Raw genomic sequence first — 27,272 nt, 5'->3', positions numbered from 1 at the left:
CGCGTCTTCCACACCCGGCCAGGCCGGCTCTTCTCCCACCGAGCAAGCGGGAAGGCGCCCTGCTGGGCTCAGCCTGCGCGCAGGAGCCGATGGAGAACCAACCAGGCAGCGGCTGGGGACCGGATCGGGAGAGCCTCAGGGCGGCCGGACATGCGCCTGGCGCTGTCGGATGTGCTGGGGGCCTCCTGTCCCGCTCACTTGGGGGTCCCCTGGCTGACTGGTGTGAGCGGGAGAGAAGGGCCGCCAGACCAGCCGTGGTGCGGACATGGAGCCCGGCCTGGGCGCTGAGGCTGCAGGGTGACCCCCCTGGTCACACACTGACCACCGCTGCCCGTGGGGAGGCCAGGCTGCACTGGGCGAGGGAGTGGGGGGAAGGCGGGCAGTCACAGTCCCCTCTCCAGGCCAAAGGGGCTGAACTCCAGGTCCTACAGACGGGACGGACCAGGGCGGGGCGCTGAGGGCCCAGCATCCGCTCGGAGGTGAGGGGGTGCTCTGGTCCCTGAAGCTGATGTCAGAGAACCTGGCCTCCAGGCCTCTCCCCTGGTCGGCCCCGGGTGCAGGTGTGGAAACCCAAAGCACACGATGCCCCGTGCGGCCTGGGGAGGGGCCCCATGGACTGGGTCCCAACAGGAGGCTCGGCTGGGAGTTGCAGTCGTGGGAGGGCCAGGCCCTCCTGAACCCCACGGGTGGGGGTGGCGGTGCCGCCCTCTCCGGGAGGAAGCGGCAGGGCAGGAGTGGGCGCGTGCTGTGGACACACCATCCCACCCAGAACTGGAAGGCTCGTGGCTACAAGGCGGACATAGCGACCCCTGCTCACAGGGAGCACCTGCGCCCCTTCCTGGGGGGGAGGGGACTGCGTCACCCAGGATGGGGGGTGGGGGAGCTTCCCAGCCGCCCTCCCCGCACCCCTCGGTGTCTGCACCTGCGAACACGCCCTGAGGTGCCTGACCACCGCTGGGGTGGCTCCGGGTAAGTCATGACCCCTCCAGGCCTTGGTCCGGGGTGAGCTCAGACCCCCGGAGCCCAGGAGACTAACCGCACTGTTAGGGCCCCAGTCACTCCTCCCGAGACAGGCCCTTTGGGCACAGGAAGCAGCCCCACGGCCTCGCCCAGGAGCAGCTCTGATTTCCGTCAATGAAAAGGAATTTATTCGGGACGCTCCGTGCGGTGCCAGCTGGGAAGGGAGCGAAGGCTGCAGCCCCTGCCCCCTCCGGCTCGAGGCCCAGCCGGGCGCTACTCGCGCGAGTGCACGCGCTGGTGCTGGATGAGCTGTGAGCTCTGGCCGAAGGCCTTGCCGCAGGCGCCGCAGGCGAAGGGCCGCTCGCCCGTGTGCGTCCGCAGGTGCCGGAAGAAGTGCGAGCGGCCGCGGAAGGCCTTGCCGCAGGCGCCGCACTCGTAGGGCTTCTCGCCCGTGTGGATGCGCTGGTGCTCGATCAGCACGGAGCTCCAGACGAAGGCCTTGCCGCACTGGCCGCAGGCGTAGGGCCGCTCGCCCGTGTGCAGCCGCCGGTGCCGCGCCAGGTTGGAGCTCTGGCTGAAGGCCTGGCCGCACTCGCCGCACTCGTAGGGCTTCTCGCCGTTGTGCACGCGCAGGTGCTGCGTGAAGTGCGAGCTGTGGCTGAAGGCGCGGCCGCACTGGCCGCACTCGTAGGGCCGCTCGCCCGTGTGCAGGCGGCGGTGCTGGATGAAGCCGGACCAGCCGCGGAAGCGCTTGCCGCACTCGGGGCAGGCGTAGGGCCGCTCGCCCGTGTGGATGCGCTGGTGCTTCAGCAGCAGCGACTGGTACCTGAAGCTCTTGCCGCAGGCCTCGCACCGGTGCCGCCCCCCGCGGCCCGAGTCCCCCAGCTCCGGGCCGCCCTCGGTGCCCACGGCGCCCGGCGGCACGAGCGTCCTGCGGCCGGCGCCCCTCTTCTGGGAGCAGGACCTGGGCCCGGGCGGCTGGCCCGCCGGCTGCTCCAGGCCCGGCGCCTGCGCAAAGCTGTCCGCACACGCGGGTCTGCAGGGGAGGCCCCTCAACAGGGCCCTCAGCGCCCCGCCCTGGTCCGCCCCGTCTGCAGGGTCCGGCAGGGGAGACCCCGTCCGCAGGGGAGACCTTAGCGCCTGCTCGGGCTCCGACTCCGAATCTGAAATGAGGAGCCGAGGGGTGGATGGCGCCCGTCCACGCACCCACCAGCCCATCCCCCTGGGCCGACTTTGCCGCTGGGGGACCCAGCTGACAGGGGCGCTGCTCCCGAGGGCGCTGCCCGGACCCGCGGGAGGAGGACGCGGCGCCCCCTCCACGGAAGGAAGTGCCTGTCCTGAGTCTGAGCCGGCGCCACGGCTCCTCCAGGGCCCAGCCCCTCCCCTTCACCGCTCTCCTTCCCGAACCGGACCTCAGCCCTGACACCAGCAGGACCTGGGAGGGGGCGGGGCGCCGGGGGTGGCTTCTCAGGGGCAGAGGGGCGGGGACTGGGAGCTGAGGGCCCAGATCGGCGCAGCCCAGCCAGGTGCGGGGAGAAGGGCTGGGAACCGGCTTGATTCTGGGGACAAGGCGGGGAGAGGGGGCCAGGGCCTCCCTAGTTGCCAGCCTGGGGGCGGTGGTGCTGAGGCGCCCCAGTCCCACAGGCAGGTGGCTCGGGCTCGGGTTGACTTGGGGCTGGGAAGCCTCGGGAGAGGGGCGGCGTGGGGGAGGGGGCAGCGGGGGTGCCTGGAGCTGAGGCTGCGGAGCCTGCACGCGGCTGGCGGGCAGCTTCCGCTCACTCACCTGGCCAGCAGGCGTCCCTGCCCACCTGGACCTCCTCCACGTCTTGGGCATGCAGGTCCACCAGATCCTTCTCCCACGGGGGCTGCGAGAGCGCCTCAGGATCTGGGGGTACAGGGGGGCTGGGCTCATCTCCCCGCCTCTCCAGTCCAGGGCTCTCTCAGCAGCCTACAGGATGCCACCGGCTCCTAGGTCATGACCCCCAACACACAGCACCCCTCCAGGACCTGCCCAGGGCGTGGGGGGCCAGGAGGCTCCTGCCAGCCCAGCCCAGGGTGTTGCTGGGAACTCAGGTTCCCGTCCTGCATTGACCCTGGGTGCCCTCAGGCCCCAACCTTCCTCCTGTGTTCGTGCCCGAGAGGCCTGCCCCGGGCTTCTGACCCGCCCGGAGCCTGGCGCTCAGCACAGCCGCTGCTCCCGGACCTCAGCTGCTCTGTGTCCTGGGCGAGGCCAGGCCTCCTGGGGACGTGGGGCATGGGCGGGCCTCTGAGCAGGAGCCGGGCCCAGGGGCACCATGTGCACGCGGCTTGGACGTCCTTCCCGGCGACTTCCACACCCGGACAACTCACACCCTGCGGGGGGCGGGGCTAGGCCCCTGGGCCCCGCCCACACCAGCGGCCCAGAATTCTGGGCACCATTTTCAAAGGCTGGGGAGGGAGATGCGGTGACTCGCCTCCATCTGAGACCCAGGCATTGAGGATGCTGTTCTTTTTGCCCCTGACACCCCTCCCAAAAGAAACAGTCCCAGGACACTGTCCCCAGGAACCACTGCTCACAACGTGGGCCCCCCCCAACCAACGCTGCCTGAGGGTGCAGGAGCCCCGCTGCCTGGGTCCCGCCCGCGGGGTCGCAGTGCCCGCGGGGTCAGGGTGGCAGTGCCGGGGGAGTACCGTGCTGGTGGCTGTGGCAGCGAGGCGGCGCCTCCTGGTGGTGGGTTCCAGGCGTCCCTGGTGGCCTGAGAGTGACAGGGGGCGGGATGCGAGGGGGCTCCTGCCTGACCCCCGGGGCTGCCATCTCCCGGCAGATGGAGGTGTGACGCCTGGATCTGGGGAATGAAGAGCATGGCAGGGTGAGGGGCGCGGGGATGCACTGGGGGGGCGGGGGGGCACCAGCCGCCCATCGGCCACAGGGGAGCTGGGAGGGACACCAGGCGGCCAGAGCCAGTGCGTGGGGCCTGGCTGCCCCACGTCCTCAGCACAGCCGACCTGCAGACGCCGAACCGAAAAGCTGTCCCCAAAACGGCCGGGGCCCCCCCCCCCCCAGCAGAGAAGCCTCCCGCACCGCCTCGGGGGCGCTGGGGAGGGGTGGGGGGCAAACAGCCTTGGCCCCCCAGAGCCTGAACGCTCTAGGCGGCATCTTACTAAGACTTTCCCCCCAAAGCCCCCTCCGACCGCGGGGCCCGGAGGCTGCAGGCGGCACCTGCCCGCCCTGCCCCGGGCGCTCGGGTCAAAGACACTGTGTTTCACCTGGTGAGCAATGCCCGGCGATGGAGGGGGTTCCTCACGGGGCGGCGGACGGGAGGGCAGGCTGCGCGCTCCGCCAGCGGCGGCCCCGGGAGGCGGGAGGCCCCACCTTCGGGGTCAGCCTCCGGCAGCCTCATCCCTAACCACGGGGAGGGTCGCGGGCAGCCAGGTGGGTGGACACAAGGGGGGCTGCAGCCACGAGATCGGGGCGCAGGTCCTCAACCCCCAGGTCCCTGAAGTGCCCGTAGGTCCTGCGGCTCCTCTGGGGAGGAGCAGGCTCAGCCCACGCCTGGCTGCCACGGGGGACGCGCGGGGACACGGACAGTGCGCGCAGGGTCCCCGCCGCCGGCCCAGGAGCCACCTTCCTGCGCCCCCTCTTCCCAGCGCAGAGCCTGTGCTGGGGGGGCGGGGGGTGGAGGGTGGCGACTGGGGGGCGTTGCCTGCAGAGCAGCCTGCCCAGCCGGGTCAGGTCCTCGCACTCGCTGGCCGCGGACCTCGGACCGGGGACTTCTCAGCCTCAGTTTACCGTCTGCAAAGTGGGCCTGACGGTTCCCGTCCCTCGGGGTCCGGGCGCGTGGGGCAGCGCCCGCAGACAGACACGGCGGTCGCCAGGGGCCAGTGCGCCGCCACCCGGCGGAGGCCTCCTCTCCGCTCTGGGGCGACCAGCCGCGCCCCCCGAGGTTGGGGTCAAGGTCACGCGGCGTCGGCGGCCACCCGTCCCCGCTCCCCTCAGGTGCCCACTCACCTTCCAGCCGGAGGCGGCCGCCGCGCCAGAGCAGACCGGAAGTGATCCCGCCTCCCGCCCCGGCCGCTCGCACTTCCGGCCGCTCTGGGCGGCTGGAGGACTGCCGCCTCGGTGGCCCCATGGCCCCAAGGCTTGTGATGGAAGCTCACACGTAACTTGTTTCGGACTGTGTTGTTCCTGAGAGTGGGCAAGGGCGGCGGGCCTGACCCTCACCAGTTTCCCTTCTCTGCCTATCCCTCCTCTCCTTGCCCGGCCACCCTGTCGCCCTGGGGGGGACAGGACCTGGGGGTTCTGGTTACTCCTTGCGGAGACTTAGCCAATCGCAGGGTTCCCCCCTCCCCCGCCCCTGCCCCATGTTCGGGGTCGCCGTCCTTGGACTCTGCCAGGCTTCTCCGTCTGAATGGCATCTCATCAAACAAGCGCTCAGGTTTCTGCCGACAGCTCCCCTGACCTCCTCCGGGTTGCCCTGTGGGATCCCAGCCGCTTCCCTGCCCCCACCCGTCAGTGTGACAACAGCAAACACTCCTAGACATGTCCGATCCCTTCTGGGAGGCAGACTCGCCTCTCCTGCTCTCAGGCAGGCAGAGTGAGGAAGGGTGTGACCTGAAGCGGGGAGCCCCAGGTCCTGGGAGGCTGGCCTGGTGCCTCCCAAACACCCCCATGGGTGATGACTGCATGTTTCCCAGGTGGGAGGGCCACAAAGGTGGTGCCTGCAGAGGAACTCGGTATCTTGTCACTGCAGGGGTCACTCCACAGTTAGCAAATTCCTGTTCCGATTTATGTGCTCTCTTAGGGCTTGGTTAACGTGAGGCTGCCCCCCAAGACACCCACAGAAGGCAGCAACCAGATGGGTCTCTGGCCGTGCTGGCCCAGGCCAGCTTCTCTGGGGGAGGCAGTGGCGCCTACTGGGGAATCCCAGCTGCACCCCCAAGCTGCTGAGGTAAACAGACACAGGGAGGGGTCAGGACAGATGTTTATTTCGGGAGAAAACAGGCGCCAACAGCCCAGGACAGGAGGCATCGGGCCGAGTGCAGGGCAGTGGAGTAACCAGGAGCCAGTGTGGCACCGTCTGCTGGGAGACCAGGTGGGCGCTAGGCCAGGCGACCACGGGAAGCAGAGAACGCCCTCCAAGGGTGTGAAGGGACCACTCTGACGAGTTACTAAGTCAACAGTGGGAAGCACCAGACTGGTGTCCGCACCACCACAGCCCAAGGCCACCAGTGTGTGAGCGCTGACGGCCACGGCCACTGAGCCCGGGGTCCGTGGGCACGGACCTCTCCCCAGGGGACGGAAGGAGAGGCCAATGCACCGAGTGCACAAGCCGACGAGGAAACGGACACCAAGAGGCACAGACACAGGGAACAGAGAACCAGGATGGCGTGTGGGTAAGGCTGCAGGGACACCGGGCACACGTGGAGCTGTGCATGGAACCCACACGGGCACCCCCAGTGCCAAGACCCAGGCCTGCATTGGAGCTGAGGCACCCTGGGTGCTTGCCTGGAGGGACAGTGACTTCAGGCCTCAGAAACCAGGTCTGCAGGGTCCGCAGGGGAGTTTGGGCAGCAGCACCAGCCCCGCCCCCCTGGCCAACCTGGATCCTGATGGGACCCTGGTCAAAGGAGGCCACCCTGCAGTTCACCCAGCAGGTGGCTGAGGCCCGTGTGGCAGGTGCAGCTGGACCACAGATGCCGTCAGCATCCGGGACCCCAGCCCGGGCCGGGCAGGAAGCACCCATGTGGCAACTCAGGCCCGAGGAGCTGTGTCCCACGTGGCCCGTCTGGGTAAGCCGGGAAGCTTATCTGGGACGATGGCCGGCCAGGAGGACACACAGGGGGGCCAGTTCCCGGGGACAGGGGCTGAGTGTAAGGGCTGGTAGCCCGAGGACGGTCACCGCAGCCAGCCGAGGCACTGCTCTCAGGCTCGGGGCCACCGGCCTCCTGCGGCTGCGTGGGCACGGGCTCAGGACCCACCGGCCAAGAGCCTGCAGACCAACGACCTCGAAGGAGCAGGTGCGCCGCCACAGCCAGAGTGGACAGCACAGCGGGGCGGCGGCGGGAGGTGCTGAGCGGACAGCTCCGCTCAGTGCTTCTTCCTGGGGTGCCGCTTCCGGTGGCGAATGAGGCAGGAGCTGTAGGCGAAGGTTTTCCCGCATTCCTTGCACTCGTAGGGCTTCTCTCCAGTGTGAGTTTTCTGATGTTTTAGGAGATTCGAGCCGCAGTTGAAGGCCTTCCCGCACTGGCCGCAGCGGAAGGGCTTCTCGCCCGTGTGGACGCGCCGGTGGCGGGTGAGGTCCGTCTTGTGCTTGAAGACGCGTCCGCACTCCCCGCACTCGCAGGGCTTCTTCCTCTGAAAAGGGACGAACACGGGAACCCCCGCAACGTCACCTTTAAAGGGAGCATCGAAGGCGTCAAAGATGTGGGCCTCGTCCTCGGGGCTCCGGCCGGGCTCCCGCCTGTGCTTCTCGATCGGCTCTCCCGGGGGGGCCCCGCCCCGCCCCGCGGACGCCGCTCGTCCTTGGCAGCGCCCCGCGCCCCGCTCTGGGTCTTTCTTCTCCGTCTCTTGCTCCCGGGGCGGAGGGACCGCGGAAGCGCGGGTGAGGCAGGTGCAGCCCTCCAGCTCACCAAGGCCTTTCTCTGGAACCTTCCTCCGCGGGCCCTGCCTTAGGCACACGCTGCCCTCTTCCCGACCGGCAATGAGAGCTCCAGCCGCAGCCCTGCGACAAGGACGGGCACCGCCCCGGGGCTGAGCACCATGAAGACGCAGCTCTCCCCGCACCCAGGGCTGAGGGCGAGGTCCCTGGGGACGCCCCTTCCCGCCCCTGCTCATGCACAGCCACCTGACCACCTAACAGCATCCCAAGGGGACACGACCAGACACTGGACCCAGAACCCTGCACTCACCCTGGCCAGTTCCCTCATCGCTGTAGACGGCAGGGCGTCTGCTCAGCTGCTAACCAAGGAACCTTCTGCAGGAGGCGGGTCCCACACCTGTCAGGGGCCCAGCCGGGCACCATGGGCCACGCCTACTCTGCGGACCCCACGCTGGAGTTCCTGGGTCCTCTCCGCTTCCTGCATTCAGGACCAGAGGACGTGCCTTTGGAGCACAAGGGGAAGGAGCCAGAAGCCCCTCCCGGAAGGCACCGCCCACCCCCTCAGCCTGGATTCTCAGCTGCGTGGACCTAGGGTGGACTCCCTGGTGGCTGCCCCTGCCCCAGACTTGCCCCAGCCCTCCCCTCCCTCGAGATCCATGCCACACAGCAGCCAGCGCCCAACCCCCCCAGGCTTCCCTCACTCACACCCCACTCCTGCCCGCTCTGGCCCTGGCCCACCTCATGGCCGACCCCTCACTCCCTCCATCCATCCAGCCTCCTTTAGGTCCCCAAACATGCCCAGTCCTTCCTGTCCCGGTGCCTGGCAGCTTCCGGAAACAGGCCCTGAGAGCGGGCACTGGTGGGCTGGAGGGCCCTTCTCAGAGAGGCGTCCCTGCACCCACTCGCTGCTCCCTGCGCAGCTCCTCTTCCTGGCAGCACGTCACCTGAGCTAACTCACCCCTGGAGGCCAGCCCAGCGTCTCACTTGCATCGTCTGAAATTCCAGTCCTGCTGCTCCCTGATTCCATCTAAGAGCATCCCGGTTCCACACGTTCAAACAGGACCCGGCTGTCCCAGCGACAGGCCAGGCGCTTGTCGTCCCCCCCCCCCCCCCCCACCTCCTGGTGGGTCAGTGTTTGAGCATCGAACTATGAACCAGGAGGTCATGGTTCCATTCCCAGCTGGGGGCACATGCCTGGATTGTAGGTTCAATCCCCAGTAGGGGCGTGCTGGAGGCAGCTGATCAATGATTCTCTCTCATCATGGATGTTTCTATCTCTCTTCCTCTCCCTTCCTCTCTGAAAATAAAACTTAAAAAAAAACACGTAAAAAAGAAAAAAGCTCCCTCATCTGTCTTTCCCGATCGCCCCGCTGTGCCCACCGACGGATCCCAGCATGGGGCCTTCACACACTCCAGCTCTGTGAGCTCCTGAGAGTACCTACCCCAGACCTGGAGGCAGCACTGTCCTCTGGCCCCGCAGCGCGGCTCCGGTCCTCAATCCATCGCTGCCACGGGCGCCTGGTGGCTGTGGGGTCACCCTGCCTGCGAGGGGCCCATCACCCTGGCAGCGGTCTCACCCCAAACGGTGGTCTAGGAGACAATATTCCAAGTTGCAAATGTTCGAAGGTATAAGTACTCTGAATTCTCCGTTAGGTCAAAAGCGGATGCCTGGGCCTCCCCCTTCTCTAGCGCGGACACAGTGCGTACAGGGACCACATGGCTTTCCCAGCGTGGCACGGGCCTGAGCATCTGGCTTCTTCCAGAGGAGAAGTGCGGATACACCTGCCTCCAACTCCGGCCGGTCGCTCAGGGGGCCCCAGGGGGGAGCCAGCGCTGGGCGTGGAGGGCGGTGGTCTGGGCTCCGGGGAGCGAGCAGAGAGAAGGGGGCGTCTCCGCTGGGCAAGGAGGAGGAGCTCAGCCCCACTCCACCAGCTGCAGCTCAAGGCTGGGGCCTCGATTTGGTGAAAACCAAGACCCAACAGGAAAGCGCCATCGGCCTGGGCGGCCTCCAGGGCGGGTGCAAACTCACCTCGGCTCCCGTCCATGCCCCTCGGTCCTTCCGGGTCCGGAGCCCCCACACCTGCTGCCGGAGGCCTGCGTGGGGCTCCTGTGCGTTGCAAGCGTGGCTCCCCCCGCGGGATTCTGGCCGCTCTGCACACTGAAGCGGCCGTGTCCCTGTGGGGCGCGGGGGGCGGGCAGGGTCGTGTCCTTCTCATCCGCGAGCCCCGAGTTCCCGGGCTAGAGCGGGCGCTGCTCGGTGGTCAGGACACCGCCCGCCCGGCTCCGGGCTCCGGCTGGCAGGCGCCCCACGCAGAGATGGGCTTCCTCCCGTCTCCTCCACGCGCGGCGCACCAAGCGGAGACGATCAGGCTGCAGACAGGGGACCGCCGAGGGACGGTTGGGCGAGGCGCGGGCACCCGCTGTGCAGCTTCGGGGTCGCCGTGCTGCTCCGGGGACCGCGCCCCTCGGAGCCCCGCCCCCGCTGCAGGGGCCGGGGTCTCAGCGAGAGACCGCGTCCCAGCGGCTGTGAGGTCTCGGGGCGAACGGGCCCCGCCTGGGGCCCCGGCTGCAGCGGCCGTGCCAGGGCCGACGCGGGAGGGATCCGCGCGGAGCTGGTCCTCGCGCAGCCTCGCCCTCCGCCCGCGGCGCCGGGAGCCCAGGCGGGGAGGCCCGTGTCCGGGCCCACAGCCCCTCGGAGGGACCCGGGAGCCCCGGGCTGAAGGCGGGGCGGGGAAGGCGGGCCCCCTCGCCGAGCCCGGCCGCAGACACACTGCCCAGAGGCAGCCCTCGGGCAGCCCAGCCCCGCCGCCGGGCCGCGGCGCCTGCCGGAAGCGCCCGCCGCCGGGCCCGCCCCTTCCGGTGCCGCTCTAGGAGGGAGGCACCCGGCCTCTCTGTGGTGCGTCGCGGAGGACTCCGCCCCCCGCCGGCTCCTCCCACTGCCGTAGGGGCCGCTGGACCCTCACTCACCCCGAAGCCGCCCCCCCCCCGCCTGCACCCCTACAGCGCCCGCGCTCACCCCTGCGCCCCCTCCTTCACTGTGTCCCCTCACTCCCTCGCGCACTCCATCACTCGCCCCTGCACCCCGCTCATCTCGGGCAGGAAGAATGGGCGGTGATTAAGAGGGGGGGCCACGCGTGAAGCCTTTTCTCACGTTGCTCCAACCCTCTCCCCATTTCCCCGCCCCCGCCCGCCTCTCCCCACCCCCCATTCTCCGAGGCCGGGGACCCAGCCCTGGTCCAGGGGCGCGCTCCTCCGGGCGACGCCTCCCTGCGTCAGCTGGGTGCTGAGCCGCCCCCGGTGGGACCCGTCCTGAGTCGGGGGTCCTGCCATGTGCACAGGCCTGCGGTCACCCCTCTGCTCCGGGGAGTGCTTCTGGCCGTGGGGCGCCGACCTGTCCTGTCCCTGCAGACCCCGCTGTCGGAGCGCGGGAGTGGGGGTGGGGGGGTGGGGGGGGCAGTGATGGCAGTCTCCATCCTCAGGAAGGTCCCGCTTTGGGTGACCCTGCCTCCTGCTCACCCCCTTCTCAAGGTCGAGAACAAGGACAGGAAATGCGCTGCGGCCACCTGCGTCCTGTGCTGGCCGAAGCCAAGACTGGGTGGGGTGGGTCAGCGAAAATGGCAGGTGCCCCACAGGACAAAACGGATCTGAGTGGGGGGAGGAAGGGGACCCAGGGTCTTTGGGGAGGATGGGAGGGGTCTCTAAGGAGGATCTGCAGGGCGTGGGGGCCCAGATAAGAAGGGAACACAGTGTCCCCCAGAGCTGGCTCCCACGGCCAGGGCTGGGTGGGGGACACAGGGCCCTGCCGTGGCTCCAGGGGCTGGTTTGGGGGGGGGGGTGAGGCAGGGAAGGGGCGCTTCAGCCCAAAGGCTCTGTCGATAGCGGGCACTGCCCTCCTCAGTAGGGGCGAGTGGAGGGGTCGCTGAAGGGAGCAGGGCCAGCGGGCTGACCCAGTGCCAGGAAGAGGGACAGAACGGACGCCCCACGGGCGCCAGCCCCAGGGTCACAGCCAGGAAATGAGGCCGGTCCGCATCTCCGTCCTGGGCCCCTACAGGCCCCTTTATGGCCGCGAGGGCCCCTGGGTCCCCGAGTCACTGAGGGAAGATGAGAAGCTCCAACAGCATCGGAGTTGCGGGCAGAGCCCTGACCCATGGCCACGCGGCTCCGGAAGCTTCCAGCATCAGCCCCCGGGCCAAGCTCCTGCAGGCCAGCTGAGGGGCAGCTCCGGAAGGTGCCAAACTCGAACCCGGGACCCCTCAGTCCGCAGGCCGACGCTCTATCGGCTGAGCCCAACCGGCCAGGGCTCATGAGGCTTTTGATCCTAAGGGACTCCCTCCCCGTCAATGTGCTGACGGGTGGCAGGGAAGCCGCCTGGGAGGGGAGAGGGTCGCCTGGAGTGTGCGCTGGAGGGCGTGGCCTAACATCTGAGCCAGGGAGCGTGACCCCTGCCGTGCCGGTCTGCTGCACCTGAACAGGGGCTGTGAGTGTCCATTAGTGTGTGCACACCTATGGGGGTGTGTGCGAGTGTGGCCATGCAAGGGAGAGGGAAACCCAAGGTAACTGGCTTCTGCACCCAGTCTCCCCCGCTCCGGACTGGTACACCAGCTCCCGGCCGTCAGGATGGGGCTCCCTCCATGCTGCCCTGTCAGTGTCAGAGCGGCCTCATGGCACAAGTGGATGCTGAGCTCCAGCCCTCACCCCTGCGGCAGGAGCGGGGAGGGGAAGGGGCCCGCCACCTTCCAGCGAGGGGGCATGAGGACTCTGGGCTTCCCAACCCAGGGATGTTGAGCTGGTGGGGATTTGGGGGTCCTCTACGCTTGTTGCATAACTGCTCTGATGGGGAAACTGAGGCCCAGGTCAGGCCTCCTCCCCCACAACTCAGGGCAGGTGAAAGCCGAGTTTGGTGCAGTCAAGAAGGCCAAGCACACCCGGCAGACGTGGCTCAGGGGTTGAGTGTTGACCTGTGAACCAGGAGGTCAGGGTTCGAGTCCCGGTCAGGGCACAGGCCTGGGTTGCAGGCTCGATCCCCAGTGGGGGGGCGTGCAGGAGGCAGCCGATCAATGATTCTCTCATCATTGCTGTTTTTATCCCTCTTCCCGCTCCCTTCCTCTGTGACATCAATTTTAAAAATTTTTTTAAAGACAGCCAAGCGTGCAGCAGCTAGCACACAGCTCAGCACAGCCAGCGCAGACACGGGGAGCCACAGGGCCAGGGCCAGGGCCACCCTCAGCCCAGGCAGGCTGGCTGCTCCTCCCCACGCCCTCCCCCTGCCCTCCCCCTGCCTGCTCCTCTGCTCAGGAGGCCACAGGCCTGCTCCAGCCCCTCCGCCAGCTCCTCCCACCTCCTCCCACTCCCCTCAACCTGCACCCACTGGGCTGAGGGGGTGGGGAAAGTCCTGCCTTGGCTCACCCCTGCCTCCCCTTTTCTCCTCTCCAGCTCTGTCATTACTCTTGCTCCCCGCCCCCAGGCTCTGCAGCCCCCCGCCCCCCCCCAGAGGTATGGGAGGCAGATGAGCGGATGGAGGCAGGAAGCCAGGGGGAGAGAGGTGGACTTCCCCAGGCACATAGCCAGTGGCTGAAGCCTGGTCAGCCCTCCATGTACAGCAGAGGGAGAGGAGGGCAGATGGGGAAACTGAGGCAGTGTAGGTGGGCTGGGAGGATCCAGTGCTGGCCTCCAAGTTTATTCTCCAAAACTGGGCAGGAAAGGACGATACTGGGGCGGGTGCTGGCCTCCAGGGATGAGCCGGGCAGGGGGAGGGCCGCTCCACTCAGGATCCCACGGCCCCGCGGCCCAGGAGCAGGCTGAGCAGGAGGGCGGTGGCCACAGTTCCGGGGCTGCCCTGGGGGCCGCCCGGCCCGGCACCCTGCCAGGGCGGGGCATTGCACAGGGAGGTCTGGCAGCAGGACATGGTCATCGCCATCCCCTCCACCGTCCTGGCCACCGGCTTGCAGGCGTCTGTGCACCACCCTGAGTAGGTGGTCAGAGGCCCCGATTCTGGGGGGAGGGAGGGAAGAAAGGGTGAATCACGCTGGAGGGGGTCAGGGAGGAGGCCCTCGGAGGGCTGTGTGCCTGGGGGTGCCCGTGGCCACTCACCAGTGTCCCACCGAGAAAGGAGGGCCTTGCAGAAGCGCTGGCTGAGGGAGCAGGGGAGGGTCTGCTGGCAGGCCTCCTCCTTGTGCAGGGACGAGCAGGTGTAGCACCGCAGCCCTGGGGACAGGGGCTCAGCCTCGGCCACCACCCACACCCCCTCCCGCTCCCCGTCCTGCCTCTTCCCTCCAGGCCCCGCCCCCTCCTGATGGCTGGCCCACGGAGCCCACACTGGCCGAGGCCTGGGGTGTTAGAGCCTCAGGGAATGCGGGGAGGGTGTGTGTTGGGGGCGGGGGAGAAATGCTGGGGGGTAGGGGCCACACAGGCTGGATGCTGGCGATGCCCTGGGCTTTATCCCTGTGGGCGGGACAGAGGGGTGGCCCCGCCATCTGGGTGAGGGGTTGGGTGGGTCTTGTCTGTGCTCCGTGCTCTGCTCTAAGCCCCTGCCGCTCCCTGCCCCCTGCAGCAGCCCACCCGAGCCTGGCCCGGTCCCCCCACCTTGCCCTCCCGCCCGGGCCAGGCTCTCCTGGGTTTTGTTGTTGTTCATCCTCAGCCGAGGATATTTTCCCATTGGCTGTTAGGGAGCGTGGACGGGAGAGGGAAAGACAAGGAGAAACATCGATTGGTTGCCTCCTGCATGAGCCCCGACCAGGGCCCAGGCCAGGGAGGAGCCTGCAACCAGGAACATTCCCTCGACCGGAATCGAACCCAGGACCCTTGGGTCCACAGGCTGACGCTCTATCCACTGAGCCACACCGGCCAGGGCTGCTCCTGTTTTTCTGACGGGACTCAACCGGGGTCTGTGTGTCCCTGGCCTCTCCATCCTGGGGCCACGCTGCACCCCTCTGCTTGGTGAACCCCTGCTCAACCTCCCCGCCACCCCCAGCATCATTGCCCTCCCCCTAGTGGCTCCGCCGCGCTCCTACTCTGGGGGGCAGTCGAGGGTCCCGGTCAGGGTGCCGGTGAGGGTGCACTGAGTGTCGGGCTCCCCTCCTTCCCCGCACCCCCGGCTGGGAGGCAGGTCCCCAGGGGGCCTGTCTGTCCATCACTCAGGTCCATGCCTGGCCTGGACTCTGCCCACAGGAAGGGCTGAGCATGAAAAGCGCATGCCCGTGGCCGGGGGTCAGTGGACAGTACCTCTGTCCCCGCCGTCCCCCTCGGCCTCTTCGTCCTCCTCGTAGTCCTCATCGTAGCTCTCCGGCCCCAGGTCCTCGTCCTCCGCCCCGTCCTGTGTCTGTCCTCTCCCTGGCCGTGGGGATCCCGTGAGCCTCCGCTCCTCGATGCAGAGGGTGCAGCTGGGGGTTGGGGGGTGGGCCCTGTGCGCACCCCGCCCCATCTCCCAGGCTGCTCACCTCCCTGAGTGTGACCGGGCACCGTCCTCACAGCACCAGCTGCTGTGACGGGCTCTGGACAGCAGCCCCCCCACCCCAGGATGGCCTGCCCACCTGCCCATTGTACAGGGGGAAACTGAGGCTGGAGGGGAAACCCCAAAGCTCGTGTTTCAGAGAGGCCAAGCCTGGGGCTTAAGGGAGGGGAGCCCGTGCTCCCCGGGACTGGCTGGGGCTGGAGCTGAGGAGGTTTGGAGACTGTGGGGGCCCAGGGCAGCCCCCTCCACTTCCCTCCGGCCTCAGACACTGGCCTCATGCCCTCCTTCCCAAGCCGTGTCTTGTCCCCATGGGCGGGGACTGTGGCAACCCCTGGCTACAGCATCGGCCCTCTTGCTCGAGTACCTGGCCGCTTGCACAGCAGCAGGGCGAGCAGGACAGCCGTGAGCGCCTTCATCCTGTGGCCGTGGTCTGCAGGCTGTGGTCCTTGTGGGTCTGTGCAGGCTGCGTATCTGCGCTCTGTCCTGCCGGGGCCCGGGATCGTGGGAAGTGTGATAAAGAGCATTGCTGGAAAAAAAAGAGCATTGCTGGGGGCTTCCTGGAGGCCCCTGCCCCCACTCCCCAGCTCCAGCCTCAAACAATTGGCCGGTTTCCCTCCCGGACTTCAGGGACCCAGGGAAGGGAAGTCAGTGTGGTTGGCCTTGGGGAGCCCACGGTCTGTGCGGCCCTGCCCCAGCCTAACCCGCTGCCCCACGCCTCAGCCTGCAGCGCCGCCTGCCAGCCGGCCACGCCCATCCTTTACTTTATCGAAGTGGAGCTCCATCTCCCTCAACTGACCTTAAAAAACCCCAGAAGAGCTCTGGCTGGTGTGGTTCAGTGGTTGGAGCGTCAGCCTGTGCATGAAAGGGTCGTAGCTTCCAGGTCAAGAGCACTCCCTGGGTTGCAGGTTCGATCCCTGGCCCTGGTTAGGGTGCCTGTGGGCAGCAGCACGTCAGTGTGTCCCTCTCACATCGATGTTTCTCTCTCTCTCCCCCCCATCCCATCCCTTCCGCTCTCTCTAAAAATCAAGGGGGAAAGTATCTGGGGTGAGGATTAACAAGAAAAACACAAACTTCAGAACAGCTGCAGGGGCCTGCGCACGGAGAGGAAGGAAGCAGCTCGGGTCCTGAGCCAGGAGAACAGGACGTGGATGAAGCGGGGAGCGAGCACGCACTGCCTGTGTGTGGAAGGGAAGCTCTGCCTCCCAGGCTTTGGTCTGTGCAGAGCTTGGTCCGTCTGCTGCCCCAGGCCCCGCCTCCTGACTGCCAGGCCCCGCCTCCTGGCTGTCAAGACCCCGCCTCCTGACTGCCCCAGGCCCCGCCTTCTGACTGCCCAGGCCCCGCCTCCTGGCTGCCCACCAGATCCCGCCTCCTGACTGCCCCAGGCCCCGCCTCCTGACTGCCAGGCCCCTCCTCCTGGCTACCCAGGCCCCGCCTCCCGGCTACTGTCCAGGCCCCGCCTCCTGACTGCCCCAGACCCCGCCTCCAGGCTGCCCAGGCCCCGCCTCCTGACTTCCCCAGACCCCGCCTCCAGGCTGCCCAGGCCCCGCCTCCTGACTGCCCCAGGCCCCGCCTCCTGGCTGCCCACCAGATCCCGCCTCCTGACTGCCCAGGCCCCGCCTCTTGACTATCAGGCCCCGCCTCCTGACTGCCCAGGCCCCGCCTCTTGACTATCAGGCCCCGCCTCCTGACTGCCCAGGCCCCGCCTCTTGACTATCAGGCCCCGCCTCCTGACTGCCCAGGCCCCGCCTCTTGACTATCAGGCCCCGCCTCCTGACTGCCCAGGCCCCGCCTCTTGACTATCAGGCCCCGCCTCCTGACTGCCAGGCCCCGTGTCCCGGCTGCCCACCAGACCCCGCTTCCCCGCTACCCCCAGGCTCCTGCTCCTGTCCGCATAGGGTGCTCCGGGCCACACTGGCCTGTCCTCAGCTGTGGGGCAGGCAGCACTGGTGGCCGCCTGAGAGCCGGCCGCTGGGCAGCACCATGCAAATCCCAACCCAGGGGCTGGGGTCTTGGCCTGGGTCCAGGGCTGCAGCCTCCACCTCCGGTCCCGCAGGTCCTGTCCCCTGAGCTGGACACACACTCCTGCTGACATGGAGCCCACGGTCGCCTCTTTCTTCAGCGCAGCCCAGGTGCCTGGTCCTCGGGTGCCTCCTGCCCCGACCCTCAGCATGGGGGGCCCCACAGAGTTGGGGAGGACTGCTGAGCCCTCTCTCCAGGCAGCTGGAGCGCCCGGAGGGGAGGGCAGCCTGACGTGTGGGTGTCTGTGTCCCCACTGGCCGCTGGGTCTGACTCCAGAGGAACGTGCAGGTGCGGGAGGGAACGCAGCCTCAGGGGCCACACCCAGGCCCGCGGGTCAGCAAGATAGAAACAGCGGTGCTGGTGCTGGTGCTGGTGCTGGTGCTGGTGCTGGTGCTGGTGTTGGTGCTGGTGCTGGTGCTGGAGGGGGCGGCAGGAAGTGTGTCTGAAGTTCTAGGACAGCAGGGCTGGTGGGCCTCACGGGTGACATGGTCCCAGCCCCTCCTTTCCTGGAGGCAGACCCAGTGCCCAGCTCAGAGCAGCCCTCGGCTGAGCCCCAGGTGCCCAGGCCAGCAGTGATCCCTGCCCTCACCCAGTTCTTAAACTTTAAAAAAAAGGAGGACATTCCCACACATTGTAACCAGAGTCCCTGCTTCACATCCGGTCCCTCCGCTTGGCCCCAGCTCGGTGGGCTTGGCCAAATGTCTAAGGACGTGAATCCACCATTACAGCACCATGCAGAGGGCTCTCCCAGCCCCCCAACCCTCTGTGCTCCCCTCCTCCTCCTCCCCACCCTCGCCGGCTGCACTCCCTTCCTCCGGCGGCTGCTGGTCCTGTCACGGTGGCCCCAGCGCTGGCGTTGGGTCTGCCTCACCGGGTTGGACCCATGTCCTGTGTTCCCTTCTCGGACCCATGCCTTCACTCAGGAGCCGGCGGTACGTCTCTCCAAGTCGCGGGAATTGACAGCTCGGGCCCTTTGAGCCGGAATCACCGAACCACCGGCCACTGCCCAATGGACCCAGTTTATTTACCCATCGCGGTTGCTCCACGTGGTGACGCTTTGGGGCAAAGCTGCCATAAGTCTGTGTGCGGGTTCTGTGTGGACAAAGGTTTTCATCTCCTTTGGGCAACTGTCAACACAGATTGTCCCCCAAACACCCATCTGCCTCCTCTGGGTGCCCCGGCCCCAGGGGGTGTCGGCTCTGGGGAGGGGGCTCCGCCTCAGCCACAGGTTCAAGGGCTCCAGACACCAAGGGGGCAGCGGGGCGCAAGGGTGCACAGAGCCTCTAGTGGAGGCTTCCAGGAGGTTTAGGAATCCCCCCGCCCCAGGGAAGCAGACCTGCCCCCCCAGTTCTGGGCAGCCAGGAGCCAGGGGGCCCTGAAGGACCTGGGAGAGGGAGGAAGCTGATAGACTGAAGCCAGAGCAGAGACGAGGGCACCACAGAGCCCCGGAGGCGGGCATTGAGCTGCCCAAACAGATGCCCCTAGTGCTGCCTCCCAGACCTCCAGCTCCCTCCCCGGGGCCCGGCGCCCACTGCTCCCTGCGGGCCTGCGTTTCACCGACTCCTGCGCTCCCTCTTTCCACCCATCGCTCCTGCGAACGTGAGGTGCAGTAGCCGTGCATTCCCAGCGTCTCCTGGGATCTGCGGGTGCGTGGGGGCAGCATCTGCACAGAATGGGTCATATGGAGTCGCCGTGGCTGCGGGCCGTCTTTATCCGAGTCGTTCCCTTCGCCCCCAGCGGACACGGCGTTCTCCCCAGGGCGCTGTGTCCTGCCGGTGGAGCCTGTCCCCTCTGCATGTCTCACATTGTGATGAAGGTGGTGAAAATCTCTGAGTTCTGTGCTTTCGGCTGGAAGGGCCCGTCTTTGCTCCGAGGTGCCCTCCGGGTGATTCCTGCCCAGCCCCTACCCCCACCCCCACGCCCCCTCCTCTATGTCCTCTCGGTGGCAGGTCACCCCCACCTGTCCTGGCCGCGCCCCTCGGCGACCTCCTCCCCCCAATGCCCTTCCCTCTGCTTCACCTCGCCAGCCCCTCGCACGGCCACTCGTGGTGCCCACAGCTCTGCTCCACACCTCGACCCTCGACCCTCAGGTTTGCAAGGTGCTTCTGTGCTCTCCGGGGGTCAGGGGGAGAGCATGATTCAGAGAAGGGATGGGGAGGGGAGGTCCTCGCCTCCGTCTGCAGGCGGCGCCCTCCCCTTTCCCTTATGGGGACCCCAGGGGTTCATCTCCGGGTCCGTAACGTAATCCCATCTGCAAAGACCCTTTTTTCTTTCTTTTTAAAATATATTTTTATTGATTTCAGAGAGGCAGGGGGAGAGAGACAAAAACATCAATGATGAAAGAGAACCATGGATCGGCTGCCTCCTGCACACCCCACACTGCGGATGGAGCCCGCCCGGAATCGAACCTGTGACTTCCTGGTTCATAGGTCGACGCTCAACCACTGAGCCCCGCCAGCCGGCAACCCTCCTTTCAATAAGGTCACAATCCCAGGCCTGGGGTGAGGATTTGGGTCTCTTTTGGGGGCAGCATTCAGCCCAGCACACATCCCACCCCTCACTATTCCAGGGCCCCCCGGGGCCAGGGATGGTCTCCGTCTGGGAGCCCGGCAGCCCGGCAGGAAACGTGCTGTGCGGGTGACAGATGTCCCTGCTGGCCCTTGGCTTGCCCCTCGGTGAGCCACGCTGTCGGTCTTTTGGGGAGCAGTCCTTCCTCACGCAGCCGCCAGCCACACCCCCAGTCTCCGAGGAGTGGGGGGAATCTGATGGCATCCCCACAAATACCGGGTGGGGAGCTCAGCTGCACCTCTCCCGGGACCCCAGCCTCGGCCCTTTCCCGCCAGGGCCCGACCCAGAGGCCTGTACTCTGGGCTTCTGAGCCCCAGATGCCTGGCCAATGGCTGGAGAGCCATGGCCTCTGACACTGTCCCTGGTCCTGACGCCTGGGAGAGGCTGTGCTGTGGGCCGCGCGCGCCCATGGTCATGGACCCTGAGCACAGCATCAGACGTGGGCCACGGCCCCAGAGGCGCCCCAGGCTTCGGGCAACTTGCCAGAGCGGCACCTGTCAGGGCAAGATCCCGGTGCCCTGGCCAGGATCTGGGCACCTGGGCAGGTCAGGCTGGGAAGAGGGAGGTCAGGCCGGAGGAGCCGTGGGCCTGCAGGGGCCAGGCCCACACAGGGACTCACGGGGCTCTGCGCCCCTGAAAGAAAGCCCTTTCTGTTGCTAATTGTGACAGATTGTCATTCCTGTTTGCACAGCCCTGATAGGCTGAGGCTGACCCACGTGTGAGGGAGGGAGGCAGAGTAGCTTGGAAACGGGATAGGAATCTCTGTTTCCTTGGCAACTAAGCCCAGCGTGGGAGAGCCCAGGTCTCCACTCTCTGGGGCCCAGAGCTGCATTCCCCAGGGGCCGGCCCCACCTCCTGAGACATTACATCTCTTTGGACACCAGGCTTCTGCTCCTACTGCCCCCGTCGGGCCCCCCGCCACCACCTGTCATGCCCACGCCAGGCCCCCCGTCATGCCCTGCCCGCCCGTATGCTCTTTTGCCGAATAACAGATAACCCCAAAAGGTAGGGGCTTAAAACGGCACCATTTATGGCCCGCAGTGTCTTGGACAAAGTAGAAAGAACTTGGGAATGGCTTCAAGGTCAGTGATCAGCGATCAGGAACTGGCTCGGGCCGCGATGCAGGCTGGCGCGTCCCACATCTGCAGGTCGTTGTGTGGCCAGCAGCCAGGGGAGTCAGGAAGAGCCAACGTTTCAGCTCAGGTTCAAAGGCCGCCTGCTGGCGGCATTCCCTCTTGCCCAGGGGCCGTCAGTCTCCGGTTCCTTCAGCCCTTCACCTGATTGGGTGCGGCCCACCAACACCACAGAAGGCCATCTGCTCCGCTCAATGCTAATCTCAGCTGCTTCCTCCCGAGCACGTTAAAGGCACGATGTCACCGGCTTTGGGCTGTGGTCGTTGCTGTTGAAATGCTGCTGCCAGTCCTTAACGTTGACCAGGGTCCCTCCCTTTGGGCTGGTTTAAAGGCCTTTCGCCTTTGGTGGTTTGCAATTTCACAATGTCATACCTGGGTGTGGATTATTTGTTTATTTGTTTATTCTGCTTAGTATCTGTTATGCTTCTCTGGAAATACTGATCCGTCACCAGTTCTGGAATATTCTCAGGCATAATGTCTTCAAATATTGACTCTCTGTCCTTTGGGACTGATATTACTAGCTCTTGGCACACTATTTCTTGTGTATTAATGTTTCTTTTCTTTCTTTTTTAAAAAATATTTTTTTTTATTGATTTCAGAGAGGAAGGGAGAGGGAGATAGAAACATCAGTGATGAGAAAGATTCATTGATCGGCTGTCTCTTGCACGCCCCCTACTGGGGATCGAGCCCACAACCCCAGCATGTGCCCTTGACTGGAATGGAACCCGGGACCCTTCAGTCCGCAGGCGGACCTCTATCCCCTGAGCCAAACCAGCTAGGGCCAACGTTGCTTTTCTAGTCTCCACCTCCTTATCCCTTGTGCTATATTCTTGGTCATGTCTTTCGATTTATATTCCAGTTCACAAATTCCCTCTTCACCTGCGTCTAATTTGCTGCCTATCTCATTTGCTGAGTTTATTTTAACTGCCGTTTATTGACATATCATCCACATCCTATAAAATTCACCCTTTTAAAGTATACAATTCCGTGGTTGTCAGTACAGTCACGGACGTGTGCGGCCATCATCACTCCGTATTTTTAGGACATTTTCATCTCTGGAAAAGAACCCCCTTGATCATTTGCAGGCACGACCCCAGCTTTCTCTCTCCCGGGCAGGCACTGCTCTCCTCCGTGTCTCTGCTGGGTTTTTCTACCCTGGACATTTCCTGTAAAGGAACCCATACAATCCCTCAACCCTCTTGGGTCCATTTCGCACACTTCTTCCAAGGTTGCTGCTGACCTTTGCATTTCAGTGCAATGTTTTTTCACGGCTAGAGGTTCCGTTTTTCCCAGGGGAGCAGGTCAGCTTGATAGCGTTCCTCCCGATCATGGATGGCAAACCCGCGCAGCAGGCCGGTTTTCTGCCCCAGATCGCATGCCTTCCCCTTAGAACGCCGGTGGGATTTCCATGTCACGCGCCGCTGTTTCGGCTGCGTCGCATCCGGAGGCTTATTTTCTTTGGATATTTGTGGGGTTTTGACCTGGAGCCCCCGTTTGAGGTCTGTCCAGTCTGTAGGAGCCGCGGTCCCTGGTCGGGGTAGCTGTCCACGCCCGCCTTTGCCTTCACTCCTCCGGAGCAGGAGCGCGGAGGCCAACACCCGTGGCGCCACTGGCCACTGTGTCCCCGCGTGACCGTGGGCCGGAGCCCGGCCTCTCGCTGCGGGGTTTCCTCCTCCGTAAGACGGGAGTGATGACAGGCCGGTGAGCAGGGCAGCTGTGAGGCTGGGATGAGATGTGTATCAAGGGTTCGTTTTTTTAGAACATATTTTTATTGATTTCAGAGAGGAAGGGAGAGGGAGAGAGAGAGAAACATCAACGATGAGAGAGAATCATTGATGGGATCGAGCCCACAACCGGGGCATGTGCCCTGATGGGGAATCAAACCGTGACCTCCTGGTTCATAGGATGCTCAACCACTGAGCCACACCGGCCAGCCTGCCGGCCACTCTGGAGCACACAGTAGGTGCTCCATGAACGCATCTCAGGAGACACATGGGCGACAATCGTCTGTCTAACTTACCATCGTGTTGTCGGGGCCCAGGACGCGCTAGGCCAGCAGCGGGGAGAACTGAGCACAAATGGGGGCAGGACGCAAGGGGCCACCCCACGTTTGCTGCGGCTGCGGTAAGGCCCAGGGTCCAGGTGCGGAGGCGAAGCTGAGCCCGCAGCCGGCGGCAGGGGGCCTCGATATCCCGCTGGGGTGGCAGACTGGGCCCTGGGGGGGAGGGGTGCTGGAGAGGGCAGTCCTGGGCTGCTTGGTGGGGGGGGGGGTCGTCAGGGGCGCTCAGAGGGAACGGCCAGGAACCACCGGAACCGGTGGGGGCGGGAGGGGGGAGGGGCCCAGGGCTGCGCGCCCCGAACGGGACCTGCACCCGCACCTGGGCGCCCTCCCTTCCCCACCCTCCCTCCCTGCGTCTTTGTGCGTTTCGCTTCCTTTCGCAGTAAACGTGCCTCCGAGAAATTCCGAGGGGACCTGCGCGGAGCAGTGTGGGGAGGGCTCCCGCCCGCTCCGGGGCGCGGGGCGCGGAGGCGGCGGAGGGAGCGGGCGGGAGGGCGGGCAGCGCCGCTGGCTCAGGCCCAGGACGCCCCGAACAGCGGCCAGGCTCGGACCCCGGAGCCCCCGGCTCCCGGCCGCGCGTCGCCCGCCGCCCCCGCCCGCGTCCCGCGCGCCCCCGCCCAGCTCCGCCCCGCCCCGCCCCTCGCCGGGGTCCGCGTCTGCGGCTGCGTCCCCCGAAAGACGAGGCTGCGCCCGGGCTCCGGTCCGCAGGGAGACCGAAGGACACGCTCCCCGCGCCCGCGCGCCCGCCCGCCCGGAGCCTCGGAGCGCCGACGCCCCGGGGATGTGAGTGCGCCCGACCCGCGGCCTGCGCTCCACGCTCCGACCCGCGGTGAGCGCCGAAGCGCGCGCGGGGGCGGGGGCGGGGGCGGGGGCGGGAGGGGCTCTGCGCGGGGTTCCCGGCCCCCCAGCCCAGGGGTGGGGGTGGGGATGTGGCGTGCGCCCCTCCCCCCGCCGGCAGGTGCCCGGGCTCGCACCTGGCCCGGCCCTTCCCTCCCGGACGCGCCGACCGCCCCCGCCCCCCAGGAGAGGACGCGCCGGACACCGCCTCCCTCCCACAGGTGCTGGGGGGCACCTCGGCTGTCCCCGTGCCCGGCGGGCAGCCCTGGGCTCGCCGAGGGGACGCCGTGGCGGTGACGCCTGCGGGATGGGCGGGGGTGGGGCTGTGCGCGCTCCCCGCGACCCCGGTGGATCCGTGGCTGGAGGTCGCGTTTGGAGGCAGAAATGGCGAGGGTCCTTCGGGCCGGCCGGCTGGGGGCCGAGTCCGCTGACTGGGCTTCTCCCCGCCAGGCCCGCGCCCCGGAGGACCCCGCCCGCCGCCCCCACGCCTTCGCGAGGCCCGCCCGGAGCATGCTGCCCCCAGCCATGAAGGGCCTTGGCCTCGTGCTGCTGGCCGCCCTGCTGTGCTCTGCGCCCAGTGAGTCCGGGGCAGCCCACCCGCTGGGCCAGGTCGCCGGGAGAGCCAGGGTGGACCCCCCATCAAACCCAACCCCCTCTTGGGCCCCTCGCCCCCAGCCCGGCCCTTGCCCCGCGCCCCTCACCCCAAGACCCTCGCCCCGCGCCCTCGGGCCGCTCCTCCTCTGGGCCTCGCGCTGGCTGGTCAGCAGTGATGCCCCTGGTGCAGGGCAGGTCCTGTACCCGCTCACCCTCTGAGCCCATCCACACGCCCAGCAAGTCCTGCTTGGTCCTTAGAAGCTTAGAACCCACCGAGCTCTGGGAGGGGGCGGGGTGTGGGGTGCAGGAGGGCAGCTCAGGTGTGGGTGCACCTCTGGGGGCAGGGGCGGCGTCCTCGGGGGAGCTAGCGGGGAGCCAGGCGGCTTCTCCAGGGCCTGCCCTCCCAGCGCTGGTTGGCCCTGGCCCTGTTGGCCGGGGGGTGCCGGGCTGCCACAGCCACATGGCAGCAGGCAGGTGGGGGTGCAGGGGGCTGGCCACCCGGCCCCAATCCCTCTGGTCATCCTCCTCCTCGGGCCTGCCCAGCTCACGGCCTGTGGTGCCAGGACTGCACACTGACCACCAACTCCAGCCACTGCACCCCGAAGCAGTGCCAGCCCTCAGACACAGTGTGCGCCAGCGTCCGCATCACCGACCCCAGCAGCAGTAAGCCGGGGTGGCGGGCGGGCGGGGGAGCGCGGGAGGTGCCACAGGGCCGCGGTGGGACAGCGGGAGGCGCCTGTCCGGCCCTGGCCCCTCCGGGCCCTTCCCATGCCATGGGGCAGCACGGGTGGGTGAGAGCCTCAGTCTGCTGGGCTGAGAGGACCAGGCAGGGCTGCCATTTCAGCCCCCCGCCCCCCCAGGCAGGAAGGACCACTCGGTGAACAGGATGTGCGCTGCCTCCTGCGACTTCGTCAAGCGGCACTTCTTCTCAGACTACCTAATGGGCTTCATTAACTCTGGGATCCTGAAAGTAGACGTGGACTGCTGCGAGAAGGATTTGTGCAACGGGGCGCCCGGGCCGGGGGGCAGCGCCTGGGCCCTGGCCGGGGGGCTCCTGCTCAGCCTGGGGCCCACCCTCCTCGGGGCTGGGCCCTGAGGTCCCCCCTCCCCAAGGGCTTCTGAGCTTGTCCTGGGCCTGGCTGCCCTGCCTCGGCCTGGCTCGGCTGGGGCTGGGGCCGCCTGGCCTGGGCCCGGCTCCGCGTCCGTGGCCCTTGCCCCTCTCTGTCTCTCCACCAGTTCTGAGTCCCAGCCAGCTGGTCACCTCCAGGACACGCGCCCATCGTCCGTCGGGTGGGCAAGGGGCCTGGGGGTGAGGGCAGGGGGCTGGGGCTCCCAGGTCTCTGAGGGGAAGCTGGGCCAAGCCAGGCCCTGCTCAGCAGCCCAGATGTGAGCCTCTTCTACAGAAATAAAGTCACTTCTGAGTCTGGAGACCTGGGTCTGAGCCTGGGCGGTGGGGCTCCCGGCAGGGTTGGGAGGGAGGTGCTGAGGGAGAGCAGGTGGTGCCAGGCAGGCGGGCACCGGGCGGGCGGGTGGGCTCTGGGGGCCATGGTGCTGGGCTGCTGGGCCTGGGGAGGCTGGGAGCAAGGGGTGGGGGAGGGTAAAGCCAGATGAACCAGGTCACAGGTGTGCACACCGTGGGCGGCAGCTGCGTACAGGTGTGTAGACTCACGGCCCACACACAGATACAGTGGCACACACAGCCTGCCACGCCTGCAGCGTGGACACCGATCCACACCCACACTCACGTATTCACACGCTCACGCCCCGGGTCCCGTCAGCATGTGTGAGGCCGGCACACGCACCCGCACACCCGACTCCGCCTCTGAACCAGAGATTCCCAGCCCGCCCCCCCTAGGGGGCGCTGCCGTGGATGGGATCCTGTGGGTGGCACGGAGGGACTGGGGCATTTGGGTGGGAGGGGGTGGGGAGGACCCTGGAGGTCAGTCAGGTGCCCTTCCTGCTCCAGCCGTGGTCCGGGCCCCGTCCCTGCATCGAGGCCAGCTCAGCCTCTCGCGCCCCCTGGCCGTGTGGCTCACCTTGTTAGCTGGGGGACGCTGGGCGGCCACTCCAGGCTCCCTCTGGGGTCAGGACTTTGTCCAGCTCTTCCTCCTTCCTGTGTGGCTGCCCCAGGCCCTGGTCCCTTGGGGTCCTGGGCTCCGTGGAAAGGACAATGGTTCCACTAAGAGCCGCCCCTGGCCTCCCACCCCCACTCCGCTGATGAGCCCTAGAGAGGGGCAGGGGCCCAGGGGGAGTGAGCGTAGAGGACAGCGCGGCCCCTGGAGACTGGCGTCCATCTCCGGCCCGTGACAATGGCATAGGGACGCAGCCGGGTCACCTGCACTCTGCTCCAAGTCGGCTCTGCGAGGCACCCCATCCCACCCACCCCAACCTCAGTCAAGTGCGCTGCCCACCGCGTGTGGTGGGCGGGGCCCAGGGCAGCTCGCCCAGGGGCGTGTGGAGAGACGCTGGCAGCTGCGAGGAGCGCGGGGCGCCGGAGGTCCCGGGAAAACCGACACCGGCCTGACCCTGGGACCGTGCAGTCCAACTGAGATGCCCGTCTCTGTGCTGAACTTACTATTTCAGGGAAGGGTTTACAACAGGAAAAGGGAAAAGCTCCCAGCTTTTAAAAATACATTTTCCTTGATGTCAGAGAGGAAGGGAGAGGGAGAAAGAGTTAGAAACATCAAGGATGAGAATCATCGATCGCTGCCTCCTGCACGCCCCCTACTGGGGGTGGACCTCGCAACCCGGGCCTGTGCCCTGACCGGGAATCGAACCGGCAACGCTCAACCACTGCTCCTCCTCTCTCTAAAAACCAATGGAAAAATATCCTCAGGTGAGGACTAAAAAATAAATAAATAGACGCCTGGAAGGAGGCTGTGTCAGGTTCCAGTCCCCGTCCCCTCCGCCTCCCCGCCCCCCACCCTACCCCCCCCCCCCCAGCAATGCACGTGATCCGACTCTAGGAGTGTCTGCCCGGCTGGGGGACAAAACCAGACTCTCATCGAATTGCTGTTTGAAAAATTATTAGTGCGAGTGGCCGTGTTGCGTGTGTGTCAGCCGTGGTGCTGCTT

At 66.8% G+C, this 27,272-nt stretch overlaps 4 protein-coding genes across 7 annotated transcripts; 1 reads left to right on the top strand and 3 right to left on the bottom strand.

The window, feature by feature from the left end:
- Positions 1-1,125: 1,125 nt before the first annotated feature.
- Positions 1,126-5,002, bottom strand: GLI4 (GLI family zinc finger 4). 3 transcript variants are annotated; one of them, XM_059672468.1, is made up of 4 exons: positions 4,949-5,002; positions 3,631-3,785; positions 2,744-2,845; positions 1,126-2,123 (listed from the first exon to the last, which is right to left on the bottom strand). In XM_059672468.1, the coding sequence occupies exons 2-4, from the start codon at positions 3,752-3,754 to the stop codon at positions 1,234-1,236; spliced, it is 1,116 nt and encodes a 371-aa protein (XP_059528451.1). In that variant the 5' UTR covers positions 3,755-3,785; positions 4,949-5,002; the 3' UTR covers positions 1,126-1,233. The 3 variants fall into 3 exon arrangements, with proteins under 3 accessions (XP_059528451.1, XP_059528453.1, XP_059528452.1); XM_059672470.1 differs by lacking the exon at positions 4,949-5,002 and adding an exon at positions 4,730-4,941; XM_059672469.1 differs by lacking the exon at positions 4,949-5,002 and adding an exon at positions 4,160-4,618.
- Positions 5,003-5,904: 902 nt separating this feature from the next.
- Positions 5,905-11,011, bottom strand: ZFP41 (ZFP41 zinc finger protein). The gene is made up of 4 exons (XM_059673071.1): positions 10,930-11,011; positions 9,884-10,254; positions 9,568-9,776; positions 5,905-7,661 (listed from the first exon to the last, which is right to left on the bottom strand). The coding sequence occupies exons 1-4, from the start codon at positions 11,009-11,011 to the stop codon at positions 7,028-7,030; spliced, it is 1,296 nt and encodes a 431-aa protein (XP_059529054.1). The 3' UTR covers positions 5,905-7,027.
- A 2,170-nt stretch (positions 11,012-13,181) lies between these two features.
- Positions 13,182-15,486, bottom strand: GPIHBP1 (glycosylphosphatidylinositol anchored high density lipoprotein binding protein 1). Its single transcript, XM_059672487.1, has 4 exons — positions 15,353-15,486; positions 14,760-14,867; positions 13,629-13,742; positions 13,182-13,529 (listed from the first exon to the last, which is right to left on the bottom strand). The coding sequence occupies exons 1-4, from the start codon at positions 15,402-15,404 to the stop codon at positions 13,303-13,305; spliced, it is 501 nt and encodes a 166-aa protein (XP_059528470.1). The 5' UTR covers positions 15,405-15,486; the 3' UTR covers positions 13,182-13,302.
- Positions 15,487-23,344: 7,858 nt separating this feature from the next.
- LY6H (lymphocyte antigen 6 family member H) lies at positions 23,345-25,626 on the top strand. 2 transcript variants are annotated; one of them, XM_059672492.1, is made up of 4 exons: positions 23,345-23,596; positions 24,055-24,181; positions 24,742-24,861; positions 25,059-25,626. In XM_059672492.1, the coding sequence occupies exons 2-4, from the start codon at positions 24,115-24,117 to the stop codon at positions 25,292-25,294; spliced, it is 423 nt and encodes a 140-aa protein (XP_059528475.1). In that variant the 5' UTR covers positions 23,345-23,596; positions 24,055-24,114; the 3' UTR covers positions 25,295-25,626. The 2 variants fall into 2 exon arrangements, with proteins under 2 accessions (XP_059528475.1, XP_059528476.1); XM_059672493.1 differs by lacking the exon at positions 23,345-23,596 and adding an exon at positions 23,659-23,825.
- Positions 25,627-27,272: the final 1,646 nt, after the last annotated feature.

The sequence above is a fragment of the Myotis daubentonii genome, chromosome 17 (assembly GCF_963259705.1).
Source record: "Myotis daubentonii chromosome 17, mMyoDau2.1, whole genome shotgun sequence".
NCBI classification, from domain to species: Eukaryota; Metazoa; Chordata; class Mammalia; order Chiroptera; family Vespertilionidae; genus Myotis; species Myotis daubentonii.
This window is presented reverse-complemented; position numbering and strand designations above follow the sequence as displayed.